Source organism: Andrographis paniculata, unplaced genomic scaffold, assembly GCF_009805555.1.
Source record: "Andrographis paniculata isolate CXL003 unplaced genomic scaffold, ASM980555v1 Contig60END, whole genome shotgun sequence".
NCBI lineage: Eukaryota > Viridiplantae > Streptophyta > Magnoliopsida > Lamiales > Acanthaceae > Andrographis > Andrographis paniculata.
Window position 1 is genome coordinate 1,362,107 of NW_026137596.1, and position 18,536 is coordinate 1,380,642.

General features: G+C 39.5%; 5 protein-coding genes across 8 annotated transcripts; 2 read left to right on the plus strand and 3 right to left on the minus strand.

Annotated features, from left to right (window-relative positions):
* Positions 1–289: 289 nt before the first annotated feature.
* LOC127259725 (uncharacterized) lies at positions 290–4,737 on the plus strand. Of its 2 annotated transcripts, XM_051287277.1 has the most exons (8): positions 290–577; positions 1,462–1,542; positions 1,624–1,668; positions 2,286–2,334; positions 2,523–2,619; positions 3,213–3,265; positions 3,471–3,533; positions 3,807–4,737. In XM_051287277.1, exons 1-8 carry the CDS (start codon positions 492–494, stop codon positions 4,083–4,085), a joined length of 753 nt encoding a protein of 250 aa, XP_051143234.1. In that variant the 5' UTR covers positions 290–491; the 3' UTR covers positions 4,086–4,737. The 2 variants fall into 2 exon arrangements, with proteins under 2 accessions (XP_051143234.1, XP_051143235.1); XM_051287278.1 differs by lacking the exon at positions 1,624–1,668 and having other exon boundaries at positions 291–577.
* LOC127259721 (uncharacterized) lies at positions 4,404–11,340 on the minus strand. 3 transcript variants are annotated; one of them, XM_051287271.1, is made up of 19 exons: positions 11,197–11,340; positions 10,290–10,644; positions 10,053–10,111; positions 9,836–9,967; positions 9,523–9,663; positions 9,209–9,265; positions 8,519–8,613; positions 7,762–7,894; positions 7,490–7,651; positions 7,235–7,416; positions 7,089–7,155; positions 6,599–6,732; positions 6,419–6,485; positions 6,243–6,305; positions 5,918–6,156; positions 5,708–5,837; positions 5,270–5,362; positions 4,981–5,181; positions 4,404–4,902 (listed from the first exon to the last, which is right to left on the minus strand). In XM_051287271.1, the coding sequence occupies exons 2-19, from the start codon at positions 10,618–10,620 to the stop codon at positions 4,567–4,569; spliced, it is 2,622 nt and encodes an 873-aa protein (XP_051143228.1). In that variant the 5' UTR covers positions 10,621–10,644; positions 11,197–11,340; the 3' UTR covers positions 4,404–4,566. The 3 variants fall into 3 exon arrangements, with proteins under 3 accessions (XP_051143228.1, XP_051143229.1, XP_051143230.1); XM_051287272.1 differs by lacking the exon at positions 9,209–9,265; XM_051287273.1 differs by lacking the exon at positions 11,197–11,340 and having other exon boundaries at positions 9,836–9,971; positions 10,290–10,433.
* Positions 10,985–12,944, minus strand: LOC127259723 (uncharacterized). The gene is made up of 7 exons (XM_051287275.1): positions 12,735–12,944; positions 12,515–12,623; positions 12,313–12,428; positions 12,101–12,220; positions 11,914–12,003; positions 11,536–11,675; positions 10,985–11,440 (listed from the first exon to the last, which is right to left on the minus strand). The coding sequence occupies exons 1-7, from the start codon at positions 12,942–12,944 to the stop codon at positions 11,134–11,136; spliced, it is 1,092 nt and encodes a 363-aa protein (XP_051143232.1). The 3' UTR covers positions 10,985–11,133.
* A 207-nt stretch (positions 12,945–13,151) lies between these two features.
* LOC127259722 (pentatricopeptide repeat-containing protein At2g29760, chloroplastic) lies at positions 13,152–15,341 on the plus strand. Its single transcript, XM_051287274.1, has one exon. The coding sequence runs from the start codon at positions 13,152–13,154 to the stop codon at positions 15,339–15,341; it is 2,190 nt and encodes a 729-aa protein (XP_051143231.1).
* A 648-nt stretch (positions 15,342–15,989) lies between these two features.
* LOC127259724 (inositol-tetrakisphosphate 1-kinase 1-like) lies at positions 15,990–17,073 on the minus strand. The gene has a single exon (XM_051287276.1). The coding sequence runs from the start codon at positions 16,973–16,975 to the stop codon at positions 16,001–16,003; it is 975 nt and encodes a 324-aa protein (XP_051143233.1). The 5' UTR covers positions 16,976–17,073; the 3' UTR covers positions 15,990–16,000.
* Between the last annotated feature and the right edge of the window lie 1,463 nt (positions 17,074–18,536).

The window sequence follows — 18,536 nt, forward strand, 5'->3', positions numbered from 1 at the left end:
TTGTTGTGTCCTCTGGAATTTCACAAGATTTGTATTTGTTTTTAAAAAAATAATCAAATTTTACATTAAATTATTATATTCATATATATATATATATCACATTAAATAATTATTTAAATTCAATTTTTTTTTTCTATAATTTAAACCCACGAACAAACACACGCCAAGTCTTAATCTTTTTGGGCCGGTTCCGGTTTGAGACCGGTTCAGGCAGATTCCCCCGGCCCATTTTAGTGGAGCGGGCCTGATGTTGATCCAATCCAATTCTAAGCCATTTCAAAAATAGCGAGAAATACAATTCAGAGAAGATCGCGGGGATGTGGTGATGTCTAGAAATGGGAAGGAGAAGGTGAAGAGTTTATGTGCTCTACTTTTGCACCAGGTGGAGTCGGACACTTCTTTCAGTTCCAGTACCAGTGAGGCCGGCGTTGCAAGCATCTGCTTTCCTGTTGCTGCCCTGACCTAGCTCTCCTCCCCTTCCACATCGACGCATGGACGCGCCGCCGAATCTGCTTGCTCAGAATTCCGTTGAGGAGGAGAATCAGGAAAATCGACTCTCTCAGCTACCCAATGATGGGTGGGGTACACTAAATTTTCGCGATTTCTTTTTTTCGTTTGTTAGTAATTGAATTATTATTCGTTCTGCTTTGAGCTCTGTACATTGGAGTATTTTTAACTAAGGTAATCTGCTGAGGAATCTCGCCTCATAAAGTATATGTGATGTCGGGATATGGAATATAGACGTAGGTGATGAACTCTTTGCTTAAGGATTTGCAGTGGAAACTCTGATCTAGTCTTCGAGCCGTTCATTGAACCAATTACCATTCACGCCGTTTTTTCGAAGCTATCTTCCCTTTAGTTTATTTTAGTTTGTCTTCTTAGGCTACTTTTAGTTTAAATCCTTATGCTCAATAGATCTAGGGGATGGTTAATTAGAATTCTGAAGGTGTGTTTGGTGCATTTGATTAAATAATCCCAACTAAACCCATGTAGTAAACATACCTATGAGTTGTTTTAATTACTACACCAGCAAAATACATAATTAAGTTGTGCACTAGCTTCGATAGAATTAGGCCTGTATGTTTATTTGGAAACTACTTAATTCAAAGTGCGGGACATTTTGCAATTATATTAGTTTCGAATATAATAGATGGAATGTTCTACGAGCGTGTGCTAGCAAGAAAGGGGGAGAAATTGAATTTTGGGTTAAATTGGACTTCTTATTTCTAATGTTGAGTTTCCTATCATAAGAATATGTTTTGTTTCTCTTCTTTCCGTTGTATTCATCTGCAACTAAGTGTTCTTAAGAATATGTTTTGTTTCTCTTCATTCCTTTGTATTCATCTACAACTTAGTGTTTATATGTGTCAGCTTCATTTTTCTGTTAACCGTTGCCGCATGATTTCTGTTAAGAGTATCTTATCACTAGCTGGATTAAATCTGTATTGCTGGAAATCACAGAGCTACAGAATCTTCACCCGGTTTTTCAGCAGAGGAAGTAAGAAGTGCATTGGAAACAAGTGCATCAACAGGGAAATTTTGGTATGCTGTTCTGATTGATATAATTTTTTCTTAGATACTCACAAACATTTCAGACCTTTAAATTTTTTCATGGAAAGTTAGGACAACTAACGGAACTCTGCAATCTCACTCAGCATTTTTGTCAAGGTTTGGATCATTTAATTGTCTGAGTCTTTTTGTTTGTAAAAGTAGCGAGGATCATTGATTGTGCTATAACGTATGTTATTTGCAATCATGCATTTGTACTAGTTTGTACTGGAGCTAAGATTTTTTTTCTTTTTTTGAAGATATCGTTAATCTTTATACGTCTTAGGTACTTCAAAGGTTATTAGATAAATCCATGTATGTCCATACTGAATAAACTGCACCATCTACCCATCTGTGTATAAATATCTGCCAGTAAATGTTTTTGCAATCTGTGGCATTGCAACCAGCTTGTTCTTGTTTTTTTGTTGGCAAAATGTAAAATATTTGCTATCTTCTTTCTGGCTACATCTTTTTCTTTCCCACCCCTCTCCCCTTAGCATCTACAGTGATTTCCTTACCCTTTTTGTGAACAAGGAACATGCACAACTAACTAGAGCATATGGCTACAATATCATCTTGCAATTGAAATTATGTGTAGTTGCAGCTAACTGAGAAAATATTCTATCATACACGGCACACTTCTCTGTATATGCACACCTTTAATGTGTGTGTATGTAGATATAGTAACTATCTCATTTTGCTTCGGCGTGATTAACATTGTACTTGCATAATTTTAGGTTGGACTGGGAAAAGTTGAGGAGTGTTCTGTCTTACTCTCTTAAGCAGGTATGGGGTTGTATACTGGGTTATCAACACATTAATATTTTAAAAGATGCATTTCCATTTCTTTTGCCAGCTTCCAGAGGCAGTTGGTTAGAGGATGGTAATGATTGTTCTAGGTTTTATTGTGTTTCATCTTGAAATTTTCTTTCATGTATTATAATATTCTTTGTTTTGTACGTTCTATGTTAAAGGTCCTCTCAGAATATCCTGAGGCTAAAATGACCACTGAGCAGCAGATTTCCACATTAGGAGAAACCTTCGAGGAGTTGGTGAAAAGATTGGATGATGGTAATTCCCAGTCACCTCAATTTACCTGTGTAGAAGTAGACAGGATGTCATTTTTTTTTTTCTCTGACAGAGCAACAAGATATTACATGATAATCCGCCACAGAAGTTTGTTTCTAGCTATCTTTTCTAATAGTTGGTTTTTCGTATGGTTGAAAGGCTTCCTTCATCATAATTTTATCAGGAGTATTGCGCAGAAGCAGGATAATATTCAACCTATATGTTTGTGTCTCATTAGTAAGTGTGTTAGAAGGTTATTTTCCACGTGACAAGGTTGGCGTGGGGGAGCTGATGAATCCTTTATTTAATGGTTTCCTTATTTCAAAGAATTTAATTTCTCGACCTTGACAACAAGTAATATCGAAATTTTAGATAGTAATATCGGGTAACACTTTAATTTGGTCATCGTTTGAGGGAGTTTGATTGGTTATTTGTTGCTCGTGGAAATCACTGTCTGGTTTCATCTCTTTTATATATTATTTTATACAAAGATGTAGGCATGATGACTGCACAGCATATTTCTTCTGACTTTGTTTGCTTCTATTAACTTTAGTTATTACACTTACATTCTAAAGCGTGCACAAATTCTTTTGCAGCACTTTATTGCTTCTACGAGGGCCCTCCATTCACTTTGCAAAGGCTTTGTGAGGTGATCATGCTATCATTTGTGTTGGCTTATTTCTTCACTTGCATTCTTCCCTGGAAGCATCAGTTTTTCGATGCAGAGGGTCACATTTTTCCTTCATCCTTTCAATTGTTGTCTGAGATTGAGCATATGCATACACATATACACTATCCAATTTGATTTCCTTCGACTTCTTAAGTTGCACTGACAAACATTATGTTCTGAACAGATCCTGTTGACTGCAAGAAGTATCTATCCCAAACTATCCAAGCTTTCTTTGGCTCTAGAAAAGGTATTAATATTGCTCAACATTTGACGGAAGGAAGAAAAAATACCAACTGAAACAAGGGATACAATTCAGTCAATTGAAATTTGGCTTAATTGTTAACTTCTCTGTTGATATAGAAGTTTATCAGCAAATATACCAAAATTTAACTATCTAGTGATGGTTTATGAATCAGTATCTTCTCTATCATGTACACTAGCTAGTTGATTTATCAATTTTGGGTTCAGTCTATGCTGCAGCTACACTTGCATTGGCATAACCGATTATTTTCTTATGCAGAATCTATTGGTCACATCTGCATTGACAAAATCAACCGATCAATCTGCGCCTACAACGATACAAAATTCTAATGGATCCTTTCAAGAAAGTCACATTACCCAGCAGCCTCAGAGCAGTTCAGTGGAAAATGGAGTTGAACCCTCAATAGGTGACAAGGATGAAGTAATGGCTGAGGCACAAGAAGCTGAAGTTGACGACGAAGCAACAGTTAAAATGGAAACAACTGAAGAAGAAGTCAAATCCTCTGAATCTAATCCCACTCCAATGGTTGATTCATAGCTCACAAGTACAAGTGGCAAATGATACTTGCTCTTGTTTAAGGCTCCATTGAGGTTAGTCAGTTTGTACTCTAGGGGGAGACACCATTGTTTTCCACAAGCCCCAAACCAGTCGATAATGCCTCTTTATCAGGCACCGGCCAATATGGTATTCGCCCCATTTTGAGCTTCAAGTTCCCTGGAAAGTTTGGCCCCTATGAAGCTTATTAATGGATCAAATCTAAGTTTTCCTAGTCCATTTTTACCTTACATTCTCTATTAGTCTCCTCTCTACAAGGCATCGTGTTTGACGCTCACGTTTGCATTTGCTAGCTTGGGCGAAGAGAAATAATCTACGATCCAATAAATGATACCAAATGTGTGGTAGGGAGTTTATCAAAACCATTTACATTTGAGGCAACGGCATCACCTATTTTCCAAAGGCATCAATAGAGAGAGATGGATACTAAACAAAATGGTAGAAGCCTTTGTACATATTATCATTACCTCCTAAGCTTTTCCGGCAACGCATGGTTCATGACTTCGACTACATCGCCGTCTTTCAGCAACGTGTTGGGGAGTACGAGTTGCCCGTTTACGGAAACAAGCCTCCCTTCGAGTCCTATCCTCGTAGCAGCGTCTGCAGCCGTGCTCCCATTCCTCAGCCTCATTATCCCGCCGTGTGGCCAACACACAACCGCGACTTCCCCCAGAGACAGCAGGCCCTTGTTTCTCCTGCCATTGTCGTCCCCACTGCCACTGCCAACATTTGACTGTTGGAGCCCTACTTCTGAGTGCAGTTGCTCTTCCCATTGGAGCATTGTCCGCAGCAATAGTACCTGCGCCATTCAAGCAAAATTTAGACCAGCCTGAGAATGAGGAAGACGATGACAGACATCATAGTGAAGAAGCCATGCCTTGTTGTTGATGATGCCAGTTTCCGAAGACGAATTGAAGGCGAAACTAGGCTTCTCCTTGTAACTTGAACTGGATAAGTCGGAAGCAATAGGCTTTCCCTCGAAAACATCAGAGACGACGTTCCAGTATTCGGTTTCTTCTCCATCTGTCAGTTCGAGGACTTGGATGAAAGTCGGCAATAGTCGCTGAAACTGGTCTTTCTGTGCAGCACAGCGGTACAAGAATAATTCTCCAATAAGTTGAGACAATTTTGATATGGGAATAACTACAAAACCTGAAATAACCAACCTTGTGATATATACCATCTCGACAAAGGGTGTATCTTTCCAAGCAGGTGCACCAATCCCCGTGACCAGGTTCACACCACCACTCATCAGACACCTGCAATTAGCATCGATCAAATTGTAGTCGACAAAACCATATTAGTCGAAAAATGCACACAGATCATTATCAGGTCGATCTACTATTACTCTTATTCTTTAAAAGTTATCGACTAAAAAACTAGCATCCAAGAAAAAATTTGAACTTGGTAAACTTATACACTACACTAGTGAACAGCTGCCTCCGGTTACTACGTGTTACATTTAGAGAGAAATTCTGAGTTATTTTTATTAATAATGGAATCAGGGATTAAATATAACCATGGTACAAAGTAGATAAATGAAAATACTAACCTAATATAGCAGATATGCCTGAATAATAACTACAGAATCTAATTAATATTACCTTTTTGTACAAGTTTGCATAAGCTTCCCATCGCTTTACTTGGTAAGAAGATCTTCTTTCGGCTACTGCTTCAGAAGCTGTCAGCCCAAAGCTGACAGCAACAAGTAACTCTCTTCCATCACTGTCTACTCTGGAAGATCGAGTGATTTATGGGCAAGTTAGTCGGGTCAAATCCATTCATAGTTACAGAAGATGATCTAGAGATTATACCTGACTATTACTGCAGCAAGTAACTGATCAGCTTCGACCCTAAGAACTGGATGGCCTGCTTTAAGTGAGCTGTATTTCATTAACACGCCATTCTCAGCAGAATGTTGATCTTCCATTTCCTTTGAGAAATTTGAGGAGTCTTCGCTAACAGCTACACTGCTATTGGAGGGCAAAAGACTCTCAGTTTCCTTATAGAGCCAATGTGCGGCCAACCCATGCTCCGCATATTCATGCATCCTCTGAAGAGACAAAAAAGTAAAAATGTTTCGTGTAAAAGAGATTGTTTCCAAGCTAATACTGATGCACATTCAAAGAAGCTTCATACATGAGTTCTTATCTGAACTTCCAATGCAGAGTTGTCGGGACCTTGTACTGCAGTATGAAGTGACTGAGAAATAGGAAAAGTCAGGGCAAGCCAAGTCAGCAGTGAATAAAAGACATTTATATCTTGAAAAGAAGGAATTAAAAAAGAAATAGAACACGTGGCAAATGAAAATTGACCTGGTAGCCACTTGGTTTTGGATTGACAATGTAATCATCAAACTCCCCATCAATTGGTGTCCATAATCTAGACCAAAAGAAAAAGAACCTTTAGCCGATTCGCATCGCTTTAACCAGAAAAATAATCAACCGAGCATAACACAAGCATAGAACAAAGGAAATAAGACCTCACACACATACCTGTGTATAATGTTAAGAAGATTGTAACAACACTGGACTGCCTGCCCGTGCAACGTTCCATTTCTATCCCCAACAACCACCCTTAATGCACGAGCATCATATACCTTATCAATGCCGACATCTTTCCTCTTCATCTATGGATTATGAATCAAAAACTTTATGGTCAATTAATAACTATCAAAACCAAGATGTTAAAAGGCTATAATTTTAAATAGTGCTTTGAACATGATGACAGATGTAGCAAAGGGAAACATAAACAAAATCTATTTCTACGAAAAGTAAGCTAAACTCGATATCCTATACCATTAGAATAAAATAATGACCAAGTTTGTTCTCTAGTGGGTCAATATCATCATATAATATCCACTCATGGGAATTCTCTCTTCAGCTTACACAGGCTTATGATCGTAATTAGACAGTGAATTTGGTGAAAGATAAATGACAATTACTGCAGTTATTACATATTTAAGACCTAGAATTCTGTCAATACCTTACTATAAATGCTATACAAACTTTTTAGGCGTCCGGATAAAGTCACTTCCATTCCTGGAACATAGCTGCAAAATATAGGTAGATAACAATTTAAACTTTTATCCATTAACACGTTGAAATTATATTGTTTAGAGCGAAACCTACGATGTTGAAATAAATAACTCCCGCTCCAGTGCTTCTTCACAAACAACCAGTGATGCCAAGGCAATGGAAGCATTTCTCACAACCTTTGGTGTATCCAAGTTCGTAGTGAGATTGTTAGAGAAATTTATGCGCTTTTTTCTGTCCAGTAAGAGATCAAATGGAAGTACAGCTTGAAGAAGAATCTGAGGATTGAAAGAGCACTTATAAATATAATAATTAATGACTTCAAAGACAATACGACATCACAATTCTTACCTTCATGCTAGTGTTTTGGTCATCCCAATCTGTGTGTTCCTTACTATTATGAAACTGCACATCGTTAGATTTCACTTGCTCCCTTCTTAAGTGGCAGGCCTCCTTGTTGATTGGGCTCCACATAGAAGCCAAATCAGCTCGCATTTGACAAAATACTTTAGGCTGTGCAGTGTATATTGACCTAAATTAGCAGTGAAGAATGTTTCCCGGTTTCTGGACCATCATTTCTCTTTCCTGAATAATCATATATTAAAAAGACAAAGAAGGGTAACCTGAAGGACAGCAAAACAAAGATCTTCAAGTTCAGCTTTTAGAGCCCATAGTCCCAATCTAGAAGCTAGGGAACACCAAATAGCTAATGTTTCCTGCGCCACAGCTTGAGCTTTGGCAGAAGGCAGCGCATATCTATAAAAGATACATAACAGTAATGTGATGTACAGAACTTCATGTTTTAGGAGATCAACTGAAATACTGAATTAGGCTTCTGCGGTAAAGAGAGCTAATTAATTGCATACTATCCTCTTCAAAATAGCATTCTACAATCTGTATAGTCGAATGAAGATAAGAGACCATAGTGTTCAAATTGCATCAAAGATATCAAATGAATCAATCATCATCTCCATCTCTACTTGAGAGGAAGCTCATGATGCCCTACTCGATGCACCATTGCTAGATGAGCCATCATTATCGTAAATCAATCAACCGTATGAATACAACACTAACAAGAGAAAAGGTGCCCAAAATAATAGCCTTCAAACCATGTAATCAATACCAAATGATTTTTCCTCGAGTAGAATAAAGTCAGTAATTAAGGACAGTGCATGCAATAACAAGATAAGAAATCAAGTATATTTACTATCCTAAAACTGTTAAATGCTGAGATATAGACTAGGAAATACTTCGACAAATTGATAGAAATTACATACTGATAAATATCCTGTTACAAAATATACTATTCAACAGCTACGGAAACAAATGTGTAACATATCAATTGGAGCATATAAAGCAATAGAAAGTATAGAAAAGTACATTGTTCTCATGTTATGAAGACGATCAGCAAGCTTTATAAGAACCACCCGCGGATCATCAATCATGCCCAGCAACATCACCCGCAAATTATTTGCCTAGCGAAAAAAAAATAGTGTGAAACATACTAGCATTATCAACTTATCATTATAACATAAATGTATAATAACAAGGACCTGAATTAGTTCAGAGCTTGCTTTATATGACTTTAGACAGTTAATTTTCTTCAGTGAACAATATTGCACTAGGTAAATAGTTTGGTATAATGCTCCATATTTGCACAGTAACATCATGAGAAACATGCCAGAGTTGATGTTGGTACAATAATTCAATCCCGAAAGACCATCTAGAAATTTTTAACACCGTGAAATTTTAGAATATGGAGATTTCTATAAGAGATATGAACAAAGAGATCAATATGAAGTCTAAGATCTCAAAAGCATTGTGAACCATTCAAGATATTTGAGAAATGAGATGCCCAAATAAAAATGGTATGCCCTTGTTGCTGGCAATAGCAAAGCAGTTGAGCTTGATTGGCAATCAGGTTAATTCATCATTTCAACTATTGTTTCCATTCTCAATAGTACAAGTTACCATACATGAGAAAGGAGATAATGTGTGGGTTATCAAAATGTCAATCATTTAAAAGATCCTTTCCCCACTTATAGTGACAACACAACATTAAAAGCACACCTCTTCATGGCTGAGAGTTGCTTGACCTAAATTCAATCGACGGTGCCTGCGAAGTAGCTGGTGGAAAAATGCATTCAGGTTCTAATCAACCAGTCAATAAAGTAAACGAACAGATTGTGAAAATACCCGCAGAAACATACTAATGGAACTGGCAATCTCAACATCAATACATCAAGATGTAAATTCAGTTTCTAAGAATTATCTAGACTAATTTTGTGGTGGTTAAAATAAACTCTCTAGAGAAGTTACACTATTTATGATATGGAAACAAGATCTTTGGCATAAATTTGTAATTCCTGTATAAAATGTCATACCTGATTAATATAACTTATGCGGGAAACTCCAGCTACCAACTTTGCAACATCAACATCAAACTCTCCCTCTATGGTGTCCAAATTCTCACCAGTATCATCAACTACGTCATGGAGGATTCCAGCAACAACAGTATCAACAGCCTACGTAAAACCACGCATACATTAATATAAACAGAATCAAAGAAAATTCACAGAGCTGCATACTTACGATATCAGGCGGCTCACGTCTGATGAATACAAACATAAAGCCCAAAGCATAAAGTTTTAATTGGAAAAACAAACATAGAATTTCCCAAGAACATGACTGACGTACTTTTTTACCCGTTGACGGAACTAATGCTGCTAAAATCCTTCCAGTGTGAATACAGTGTGATAAGTAGGGATCTCCTGTCATCCTTGTTTGGCCATGGTGAGCTTTCTTGGCAAAAGCCACTGCCTTTTGCACCTGCCTTCACATATTCAGAATCTTAGCGGCACTACAACATGTCGCTTTTTACTGCCATTAACAGGTACAAGTAGAGATGATAAACCTTTTCATCATTGAATATGGGGTACCCGGTGACGTCGACGCCATCCAGAACAAGAGAGCCTGCACCAGATATATAGGATAGGAGTGCTTAACATAGAACCCTTAATTTTCTGAAAATGATTTCAATTTCTATGTCCTCAACACAAAGGATGTTGCATAGACGGTATTTTACAATTCTATGGCAGAAAACGCTTTTAATCAAAGAAGAAGAAGAAGAAGAGGAAATATTAGAGGGTACCTGGTTGCTCCTGAACTTTGGGCCACAGAAAATCCACCTTGGTGGAAAGGCAAGCACCCGAAACAATCGCCACAGCAGTCACCGCTACCTGAGTAATTGCTGACGTCACCGCTCCATGAACAGAGCCCGAACCGGCCGCCGCTGCGGCGGCGATCGCATTACCGGAGGTAACAACGGAACTTAAAGAGGCGGAGACACCAAATTTCGGCACAAGCTGACCTAAAACGGACCTGAATTTATAAGCGGAAACACCGGTGGTGGTGGTGTTGCGGGGAAAGAAGGAAGCTTTGGGAACCCTTATCATGGCAGACGGGGCCCGGCATGAAGACATGCCTTAATCGGCGAGAAGTGGTGCCTGAAGAGAAATATATATACATATATATAAAATATATCACATCCTCGTTCTAACGAGAAGGCCAAATGGAGAAGCGTAAGCAAGCAAACAACTGAATCCACAAATACATACATAAAAACAAAAAAGATTCAATTTTTATTTTTTTTAAAAAGAGAGAAAGAAAGGAGTGGTAGGGATTTGGAGAGGATGACATTAATAATGTAATAACATAACCCCAATAGGGATCAACCCCACGACTGGCCCTAATCTCTTTTGTGATTTATTTAATTATCATCAATGCAAATTATATTCTCCATGTCTCGACATTACTAATACTAGCTGTTACTACTTCCTATATAAGCCAGAATTTTGAAGTGTGGAGCAATATTCAGCTATGATTGGAGAGTTCTTGATGAGGTCCCATATCTTGACAGAATTCTTCAACCAGTCACGCTCGTTAATAGTCCTTGAAAAGGAGGGGACACTCATCGATAAAACCTGCAAACATAGTCATGTAGTAGTAGTGGTGGTAGTGATAATTACATAGAGAAAGAGGGAGGAGGAGGATGGAACCTGATCTCTCAGCTTCCATAGAACAGAAGAACAGCTTTCGTGCTGCAGCCGGGGGGACCCTTCTTTAGCCTCTAATGGAACAAGAAACAGCTTTAGCTCGTCATCGTCGGCCTCGGAAGGGCAACCATCTTTTGCTGCTTCTTCGGCTGCTGCTGATCTTATAAATGAAGAATCGCGGAAGTATGTTGCAAGTGCCTTCTTCATTCGAGCAGAAGTGAATACCACATTGTCTAGGTTTTGAAGCCTAAGCACAAGAAGAAAATCAAAGAGCAATTCCCTTATAACTACTAAAACTTTGCATTTATTTGCAGGATGATGTTAATGGTTCGTGCAAGTAACCTTGTGTGCACAAAAATTGGAGAAGCAATGTATTCATTTCTGCTCTCCAATAGATTGCTGCTTTTCTCTTTGTCATAGCTCTGTGGATGAGAAAGTGTTACAGAAGCCGGATCCGGTATGCCGTGTTTCAATAAATCCACCTGCATGAGAGGAAATGGGCTAGGCAAGTGATCCCGTATTATATATTTTGGCAAAGTAGCAGCACAAGAAAAAAGAATCATAAAAAAAGAAATGAATACTTCACATAGTATCTTTTTCCAAAATCACTTCAAATACTATTTTCGAAACTTTCAAAACTTCTATTTAAACCAAGCCGAACAACCGAAGTAGTTAAATAATGGACATGAAGAACATGTAAGGTATAAATTAAATAAATACCGTCGACATCAGATGCCACATGCTAGCATCATGAACTCCCTCGGACACCACAATGAGTATGTGACAAATAGATGCAAGAAGGACGCCGAGCTAGAATAATTCCTTGCAGCAAAGGCAGAAAAAGTTAACCCCATTTAGAAAATCTGCATATAACAAGTTCACAAAATTGCAAATGAAGATTTCCGACCTGGATACTCATTAACTCATGGGCTAGCTCCGCAGACAAGGATTCACCACTTATAATGGGAACGGTAGATGAACCGTCAGGTCTAATCATCTCTGCTAAAATTGAAGGGCTAAACACAGGCTGCAGATCATATATTGTAAGTCATTCCCAACCATATAGCTTCACATAAACTCTACGCAACGAGCTCTGGGGGAATGAACAAAATAGTAAACCTGAGTATCAAGAAGTATAATCCTTTCCGACGAAATTCTGGGTTCAATTCCAAGCGTACAATGTCTAGCTAGCGCCCTTGTTTCTTCGGTTTGAACACCAAATGGGGGCAGCATTCCTGATAAAAGATCACAGAAACAATGAGCAAGCTCCAAGTTCCATACAAGATTAGTTGAACAGACGACATATGTTACAATGGCATACCAGGTGAAGAAGAATCAAAGCCATAAATTTCATTCAAAATGGTCGACTTTCCCACCCCTGTCGGACCAATCACACCCACCACGGTGAACTCGGTGTTATCCGTCAAAAACTGCACGATTAAATTAACACATATATCAGCAGAAATATATATATATATATATATATGAGTGTGTGGAAAAACCATCAGGAAGAATGGGAGGAAGATGAAGACAATCGTAACTGGTAAAAAACGATCGATCTGGATTTCCCAAGAGTCCGAAATGAGATTGAGAGAACCTATGGATGGAAGCCGATAGCGAAGCGCCGTCGAGTCATCGTCACCACCGCCACCGCCTCTGCCACGACTCGAGGAAACAAGCCCAGGCTTTGACAAGAGAATTTTAGGAGCCGGGCTAGGGTTCGAGGGGGCGACGTTACCGTTGCCAGCCATTAAAGAACTGAAACTTCAAATTGGTGATTCTTTGGGTGTCCTCTGGAAACGAAGAAGAAGAAAGAACAAAAGGACCTCGAGCCCGCTTTGGAGAAAAGGGAGGTTTATTGGGTTTTACCAATTTATCCACACCGGTCCAAGAAACAAAAGTAGTGTTCTTTATCAATAATCCACACATCCAACCCAAAAGCTCTGAAGTCTGATCAGATGATGGCGGCGCCGCCTGCTCCTCTCATCAATTTCCCAAAAGACCACCGTTACTGGGCGACTCACCCCACCATTACCCTCATCGATCAATGCTCAAATGTGCAGCAGCTGAAGCAAATCCACGCACGGATGCTTCGTCTCGGCCTTTTCTTCGACCCCTTCTCCGCCAGCAAGCTCCTTCATTCCGCTGCTCTGTCTCACTCCCCCAGCCTTCACTACGCCCGCGACCTGTTCGACCAAATTCCCCACCCGAATCTCTATTCTTGGAATACCCTTATTCGCGCATACGCCGCCTCCCCCTACGTCACTCGCAGCATCTCCATGTTCGTTCGTTTGCTCCATGAGAGCGTCGAGAGGCCCAGCAAGTTCACCTACCCTTTCGTGATCAAAGCCTCCGCCAAGCTTTCTGATCTGCGGCTTGGGAAGGCAGTTCAAGGGATGGTGATAAAGGAGGGTTTAAGCTCCGATTTGTTCGTGAACAACTGCCTGATTCACTTCTACATGGAATGCGGATGCTTGGACATGGCGCTTCAGGTTTTCTGGAGCATGCCTAAAAGGGATGTTGTTTCTTGGAACTCCATGATCAATGGCCTTGCCCAGAACGAATACCCTGATGAAGCAGTGAACTTTTTCCGCAGAATGGAGGAGGCAGGTGTCATACCAAACGATGTCACCATGGTGGGTGTTTTATCTGCCTGCGGGAAGACAGGAGATGCAGAGCTTGGCAGGTGGTTGCATTCTTACATAGAGAACAATGGCATCGGCATGGGCCTCATTCTGGGGAATGCAGTTCTTGATATGTACACCAAGTGCTCCAGCATGGAGCAAGCGAGGCTATTTTTCGACAATATGGTGGACAAGGATATCATTTCATGGACAACGATGATAGCCGGTTATGCGAGGATAGGGGACTTCAGCGCAGCTAGACAGCTCTTTGATTCGCTGCCTCGCAAGGACATTGCAGCGTGGAATGCTCTGATCTCAGGCTATGAACAGAATGGTAGACCGAAGGAAGCCATAGCAGTTTTCCACGAGTTGCAGCTTAGCAAGGCTGCGAAACCTGATGAAGTAACATTAGTTAGTGCTTTATCAGCATGTTCGCGGCTAGGGGCAATGGAGTTGGGAGGGTGGATCCATGTATATACAAGGAAGGAAGTTGTGAGGTTGAATTGTTACCTTGTTACAGCACTGATTGATATGTACTCCAAGTGTGGCGATCTGCAGAAGGCCCGCGAAGTGTTCCAATCAGCTGAGAAGAGGGATGTATTCGTGTGGAGCTCGATGATTGCCGGGCTGGGCATGCACGGGCGAGGCAGGGATGCAGTAGAGATGTTCCAGCGAATGCAGGAAGCGAATGTGAGGCCCAACTCCGTTACTTTTACCAATTTGTTATCTGCCTGCAGCCATTCGGGGCTAGTTGAGGAAGGCCGGGAGTTCTTCCATCAAATGGAGAGTGTGTACAAGATTCCGCCTGGTATGGAGCACTATGCCGCCATGGTTGATATTCTTGGCCGGGCAGGTCAGCTGGACGATGCCACAGAGTTTATCCAGAAGATGCCGATGAGCCCGGGTGCATCTGTTTGGGGGGCTCTGCTCGGGGCGTGCAGACTTTACAAGAACGTTGATCTAGCCGAACATGCCGGCAGCCATTTACTCAACATCGAGCCTGATAATCATGGAGCATATGTGCTCCTGTCCAACATCTATGCTGAGTCGGGGAAGTGGGATAAAGTTTCTGATCTGAGGAAGCGCATGAGAGATGCCGGTCTGAAGAAAGAAGCCGGCTGCAGTTCAATTGAGGTGGAGGGCACCGTGCACGAGTTTCTAGTAGGAGACAACACCCATCCAATGTCGAAGAAGATATACCTAAAGTTGGAGGAGATGACTTCGAGACTGAAGTCTGCGGGCTATGTGCCGAACAAGTCAGAAGTGCTGCAACTGGTGGAAGAAGAAAATATGCAGGAAATAGCTTTGCATCTCCATAGTGAAAGATTGGCACTTGCTTTCGGACTTCTCACCCTTCCCCCATCTCAACCAATTCGGATTGTGAAGAATCTTCGGGTTTGCCAAGACTGTCATTCCGTTGTTAAGCTGGTGTCGAAGCTCTATGATAGGGAAATAGTGTTGAGAGACCGGTATCGATTTCACCATTTTATAGGGGGAGAATGCTCTTGTATGGATTTCTGGTGAATAGCAGCAGAAGTTTCTTCATTTTCTGAATATAGACGACGAGTTCTCCCAACTCCCACATTACTTTGATAGGGAAATAAGTGAATTGCCTGTATACATAGAAAACATAATACATGCCAACCATTATTTTACTATCGATAACTGCAGGTTCTTGAGCCGCAGCATCCATACATGTCGATTACCTATTGACTAAGCCAAAAAACACAGGATAAATTCAAGAAAGATCTTTGATAAACTGCCCACGTGTATATGGAATGGAAGATACCACAAATTATTGACTTATTCTAACAAGAACAAATGCCGGAAGTATTCATCACTTTTAGGAAACAATGCAAAAACCCGGGAGTCATTGTACTGATCACCATGCCTTAACAAGATATGCTCCTCATTTTTGCAACTAAAATCTGAGAGCATCAAGTTTAACAAGCTAGTTTTGCGCACATACAATCGAGCCTCATTCTATGCAAGCAAGGAAAAACCACAGTGAATTCGTCATACAGGTAAAACAGCACAAAGAGCTATGATCCTTACAATTGAAGACACATAATCAGCTCCCCATCGACGGATTTATTTGACGACTGTCTAGTTAACAACTACCAAGATGGGGGAGATGGCAATGCCATTGTTATTACACCATATTGGATGAAAGAACTATGGAACTACGCCGGCTTGCAGTCATCTGAAACTACACTCTGCTTCTGTTGCAAAATGTCAAGGAAAAAATCAGTCAGCATCGTCTCATAACAGGGCAACTTTGCATAACCTGGAAAGTAATTTATGTCGATCACAAGATATTGATCTCCAGCTCTGCTATCTCTTATCATGTCGAAGTTAAAAAGATTCAACTGCAAAGCCTGCCTCAATTGACTGGCTACTTCGTTAACAAAATCCATGGAGGGCAATTCAGCTGCCTCCATTAGCTTTGCTACGCTCTGGTCATTCACACCCTGATCGTGCACTGTTGCATTAGATATCTGCGAAAATGAGAGCACATTATCAGTTGCATCCTCCTCGGAAATATCTGGCATCGATCGCCTCTTCACGCATTGGACGTGCTGGCCGGCCACGTACACTTTGAAAATCACACCTCCATGGTTCACAAACTCCTGCAATATAAATGGAGGGGTTAAGCTCAGCTGTTTCAGGCCTTCCTCGTTGAAGATCAGTGACATTTGATGCGAGTCAGCAGTTCCGTCCGCGGCAACAGGCTTCGCAATCACAGGAAACTCGATGCTCTTTGACGCAACGATTCCGGCTAATGAGTCAGGATTTTCGACAAGTATCTGGTTGGGAATTCGGAGAGAATTTTGAGTAGTGATATTGAGCTGGCTAACGACTTGGAGCATGGTGGTTCGACTGCGGAGGCGCTGGAATGATTGGACGGGGTCGATAACAGTAATATTAGGGTTTTTCGAGAGGAATTCCTGCAATTGATCAATCCATTCGGGGTGAGAAAATTTGTGTATTATGCAATCGAAGGGGCCCTGATCGAGCAAGGGCTTGGTTAGCTGGATGGGGACTAGGTCGATCCCTCGCTCCTTGGCCAGATTGAGGAGCGATGGCTGGATAAAACTGTCGACCTTCTTCGGGGCGAGGGCGTATCCTATGCGATATCTAGTAGCTCTTTCTGACATCGTTGTCGATTTTGCCTGCCGCGCTGATGGAGCCGAAGCCGACGACGACGACGATACGGGCAAAGGGCTTCTACGGCTCTGGCTCGGTTAATTGTTGGGTTCGGGTCGACCGTACCCGACCCGTTTTACCATGGAATATTTGAACTGTCTTTACTTTTAAGGGTGTTTTTGATTGGAGGTTTGGATTTTGAGTTGGGATTTGAACAGTAAAAATTTTGAATTTGAATAGTTGTATCATGTGATATAAATAGGTTTTGATGTTTTGAATGTAAAATTGATTTTTAGTATAATATAAAAAATGAAAACTAGGTGTTTGATTTGATAGTTTTGGGGAAAAAATTTTTGATGAATAGTGTAAATCCAATCTAATCCCCAAACAAACACACCCTTTGGAGGATTTTCTCTCAAATATACTAATTAATTCATCTCATTTTTTTCCCCAAAAATATTAAATTAAATACCTATTTTTTATCTTTTATATTATACTCACATTAACATTTATTTATATCACATTATATGACTATTCAAATTCAAAAATTTTACTATTCAAATCTCATTTCAAAATCCAAACCCCAACAAACACACCGTAGTCTTACTCTTTTGGCATGTTTTCGAAGGTTATCTTTAATTTATATTTGTACGTTAGTAAATTGCATAATATTTTATTGAAAATGCACATAACCTTTTTATATTTTATTTCTTAAGTAAATTTATGTTAAATTAAGTTATGTATCAAATTTTCTTTTTTTTTCATTTAAAATGTGATACATTATTTATTAAAAATAATACTCCCCCTCCGTCCACTTACAACGTTTACATATTTCTATTTTGGAACGTTCAATTACAAAATAAACATTTCATTAAATATCCAATTTTTTTCCACAAATATCCTTACTTTACATCACATCATTACTTTTACACAAAAAAAAGTAAGGACAAAAATATCATTACACTATTTTTAACTATTTATTATAATTAAAATAATATTGTTTCTCAAACACCGCGCCAAAAGTAAATATAAATATGGTAAGTGGACGGAGGAAGTAATTAAAATATTTTATTATAAAAACTTGCATAAAGCGATCGACAAAACGGATCTACTAACCTTGCGTGGCAGATGTACCTAGAGGTGTTGGGGTTTGGATTATCCTTTACAAAACCTCTAATAGTCATATTTTGTTACGTGTGTGTTTGTTTGAAGGATTTGTGTCAATTTATACTATTCACATAAATTTTTTTCAAAAAAATACTTTCTCCGTCTCATAAATAAGTATCCATTTGCTTTTTGCACGTAGTTTTAAAAATATTAGCATTATATTGGGATATAGTATAAATAAAATAGAAATGACCAAATTAGTACGTGTGATATAAAGGTAATGACATTTGTGTAATATATTGTAAGTTGTAAAGGTATTTGTAATGTTATGTAGATAGTATAATTACTAAAAAAGAAAATGAATACTTTGTTATGGGACAGAGGGAGTATAAAATCAAGCATCTATTTTTTATTTTTTATATTATACTAAAAATCAATTTTACATTTAAAACATCACATCCATGT

Excerpts from the sequence above, each read along its gene's own strand:
- LOC127259722 (XM_051287274.1), top strand. The coding sequence starts at position 13,152 with ATGATGGCGGCGCCGCCTGCTCCTCTCATCAATTTCCCAAAAGACCAC.
- LOC127259723 (XM_051287275.1), bottom strand. The coding sequence starts at position 12,944 with ATGGCTGGCAACGGTAACGTCGCCCCCTCGAACCCTAGCCCGGCTCCT. Across the intron at positions 12,624-12,734 it reads AGATCGATCGTTTTTTACCA|TTTTTGACGGATAACACCGA; the intron begins GTTACGATTGTC and ends TTAATCGTGCAG. Across the intron at positions 12,221-12,312 it reads TTATACTTCTTGATACTCAG|CCTGTGTTTAGCCCTTCAAT; the intron begins GTTTACTATTTT and ends TATGATCTGCAG.
- LOC127259721 (XM_051287271.1), bottom strand. The coding sequence starts at position 10,620 with ATGTCTTCATGCCGGGCCCCGTCTGCCATGATAAGGGTTCCCAAAGCT. Across the intron at positions 6,157-6,242 it reads AAGTTCAGATAAGAACTCAT|AGGATGCATGAATATGCGGA; the intron begins GTATGAAGCTTC and ends TTGTCTCTTCAG. Across the intron at positions 5,182-5,269 it reads GAGATGGTATATATCACAAG|AAAGACCAGTTTCAGCGACT; the intron begins GTTGGTTATTTC and ends TGTGCTGCACAG.
- LOC127259724 (XM_051287276.1), bottom strand. The coding sequence starts at position 16,975 with ATGTCAGAAAGAGCTACTAGATATCGCATAGGATACGCCCTCGCCCCG.
- LOC127259725 (XM_051287277.1), top strand. The coding sequence starts at position 492 with ATGGACGCGCCGCCGAATCTGCTTGCTCAGAATTCCGTTGAGGAGGAG. Across the intron at positions 1,543-1,623 it reads GCATCAACAGGGAAATTTTG|GACAACTAACGGAACTCTGC; the intron begins GTATGCTGTTCT and ends ATGGAAAGTTAG. Across the intron at positions 2,620-3,212 it reads GGTGAAAAGATTGGATGATG|CACTTTATTGCTTCTACGAG; the intron begins GTAATTCCCAGT and ends ATTCTTTTGCAG.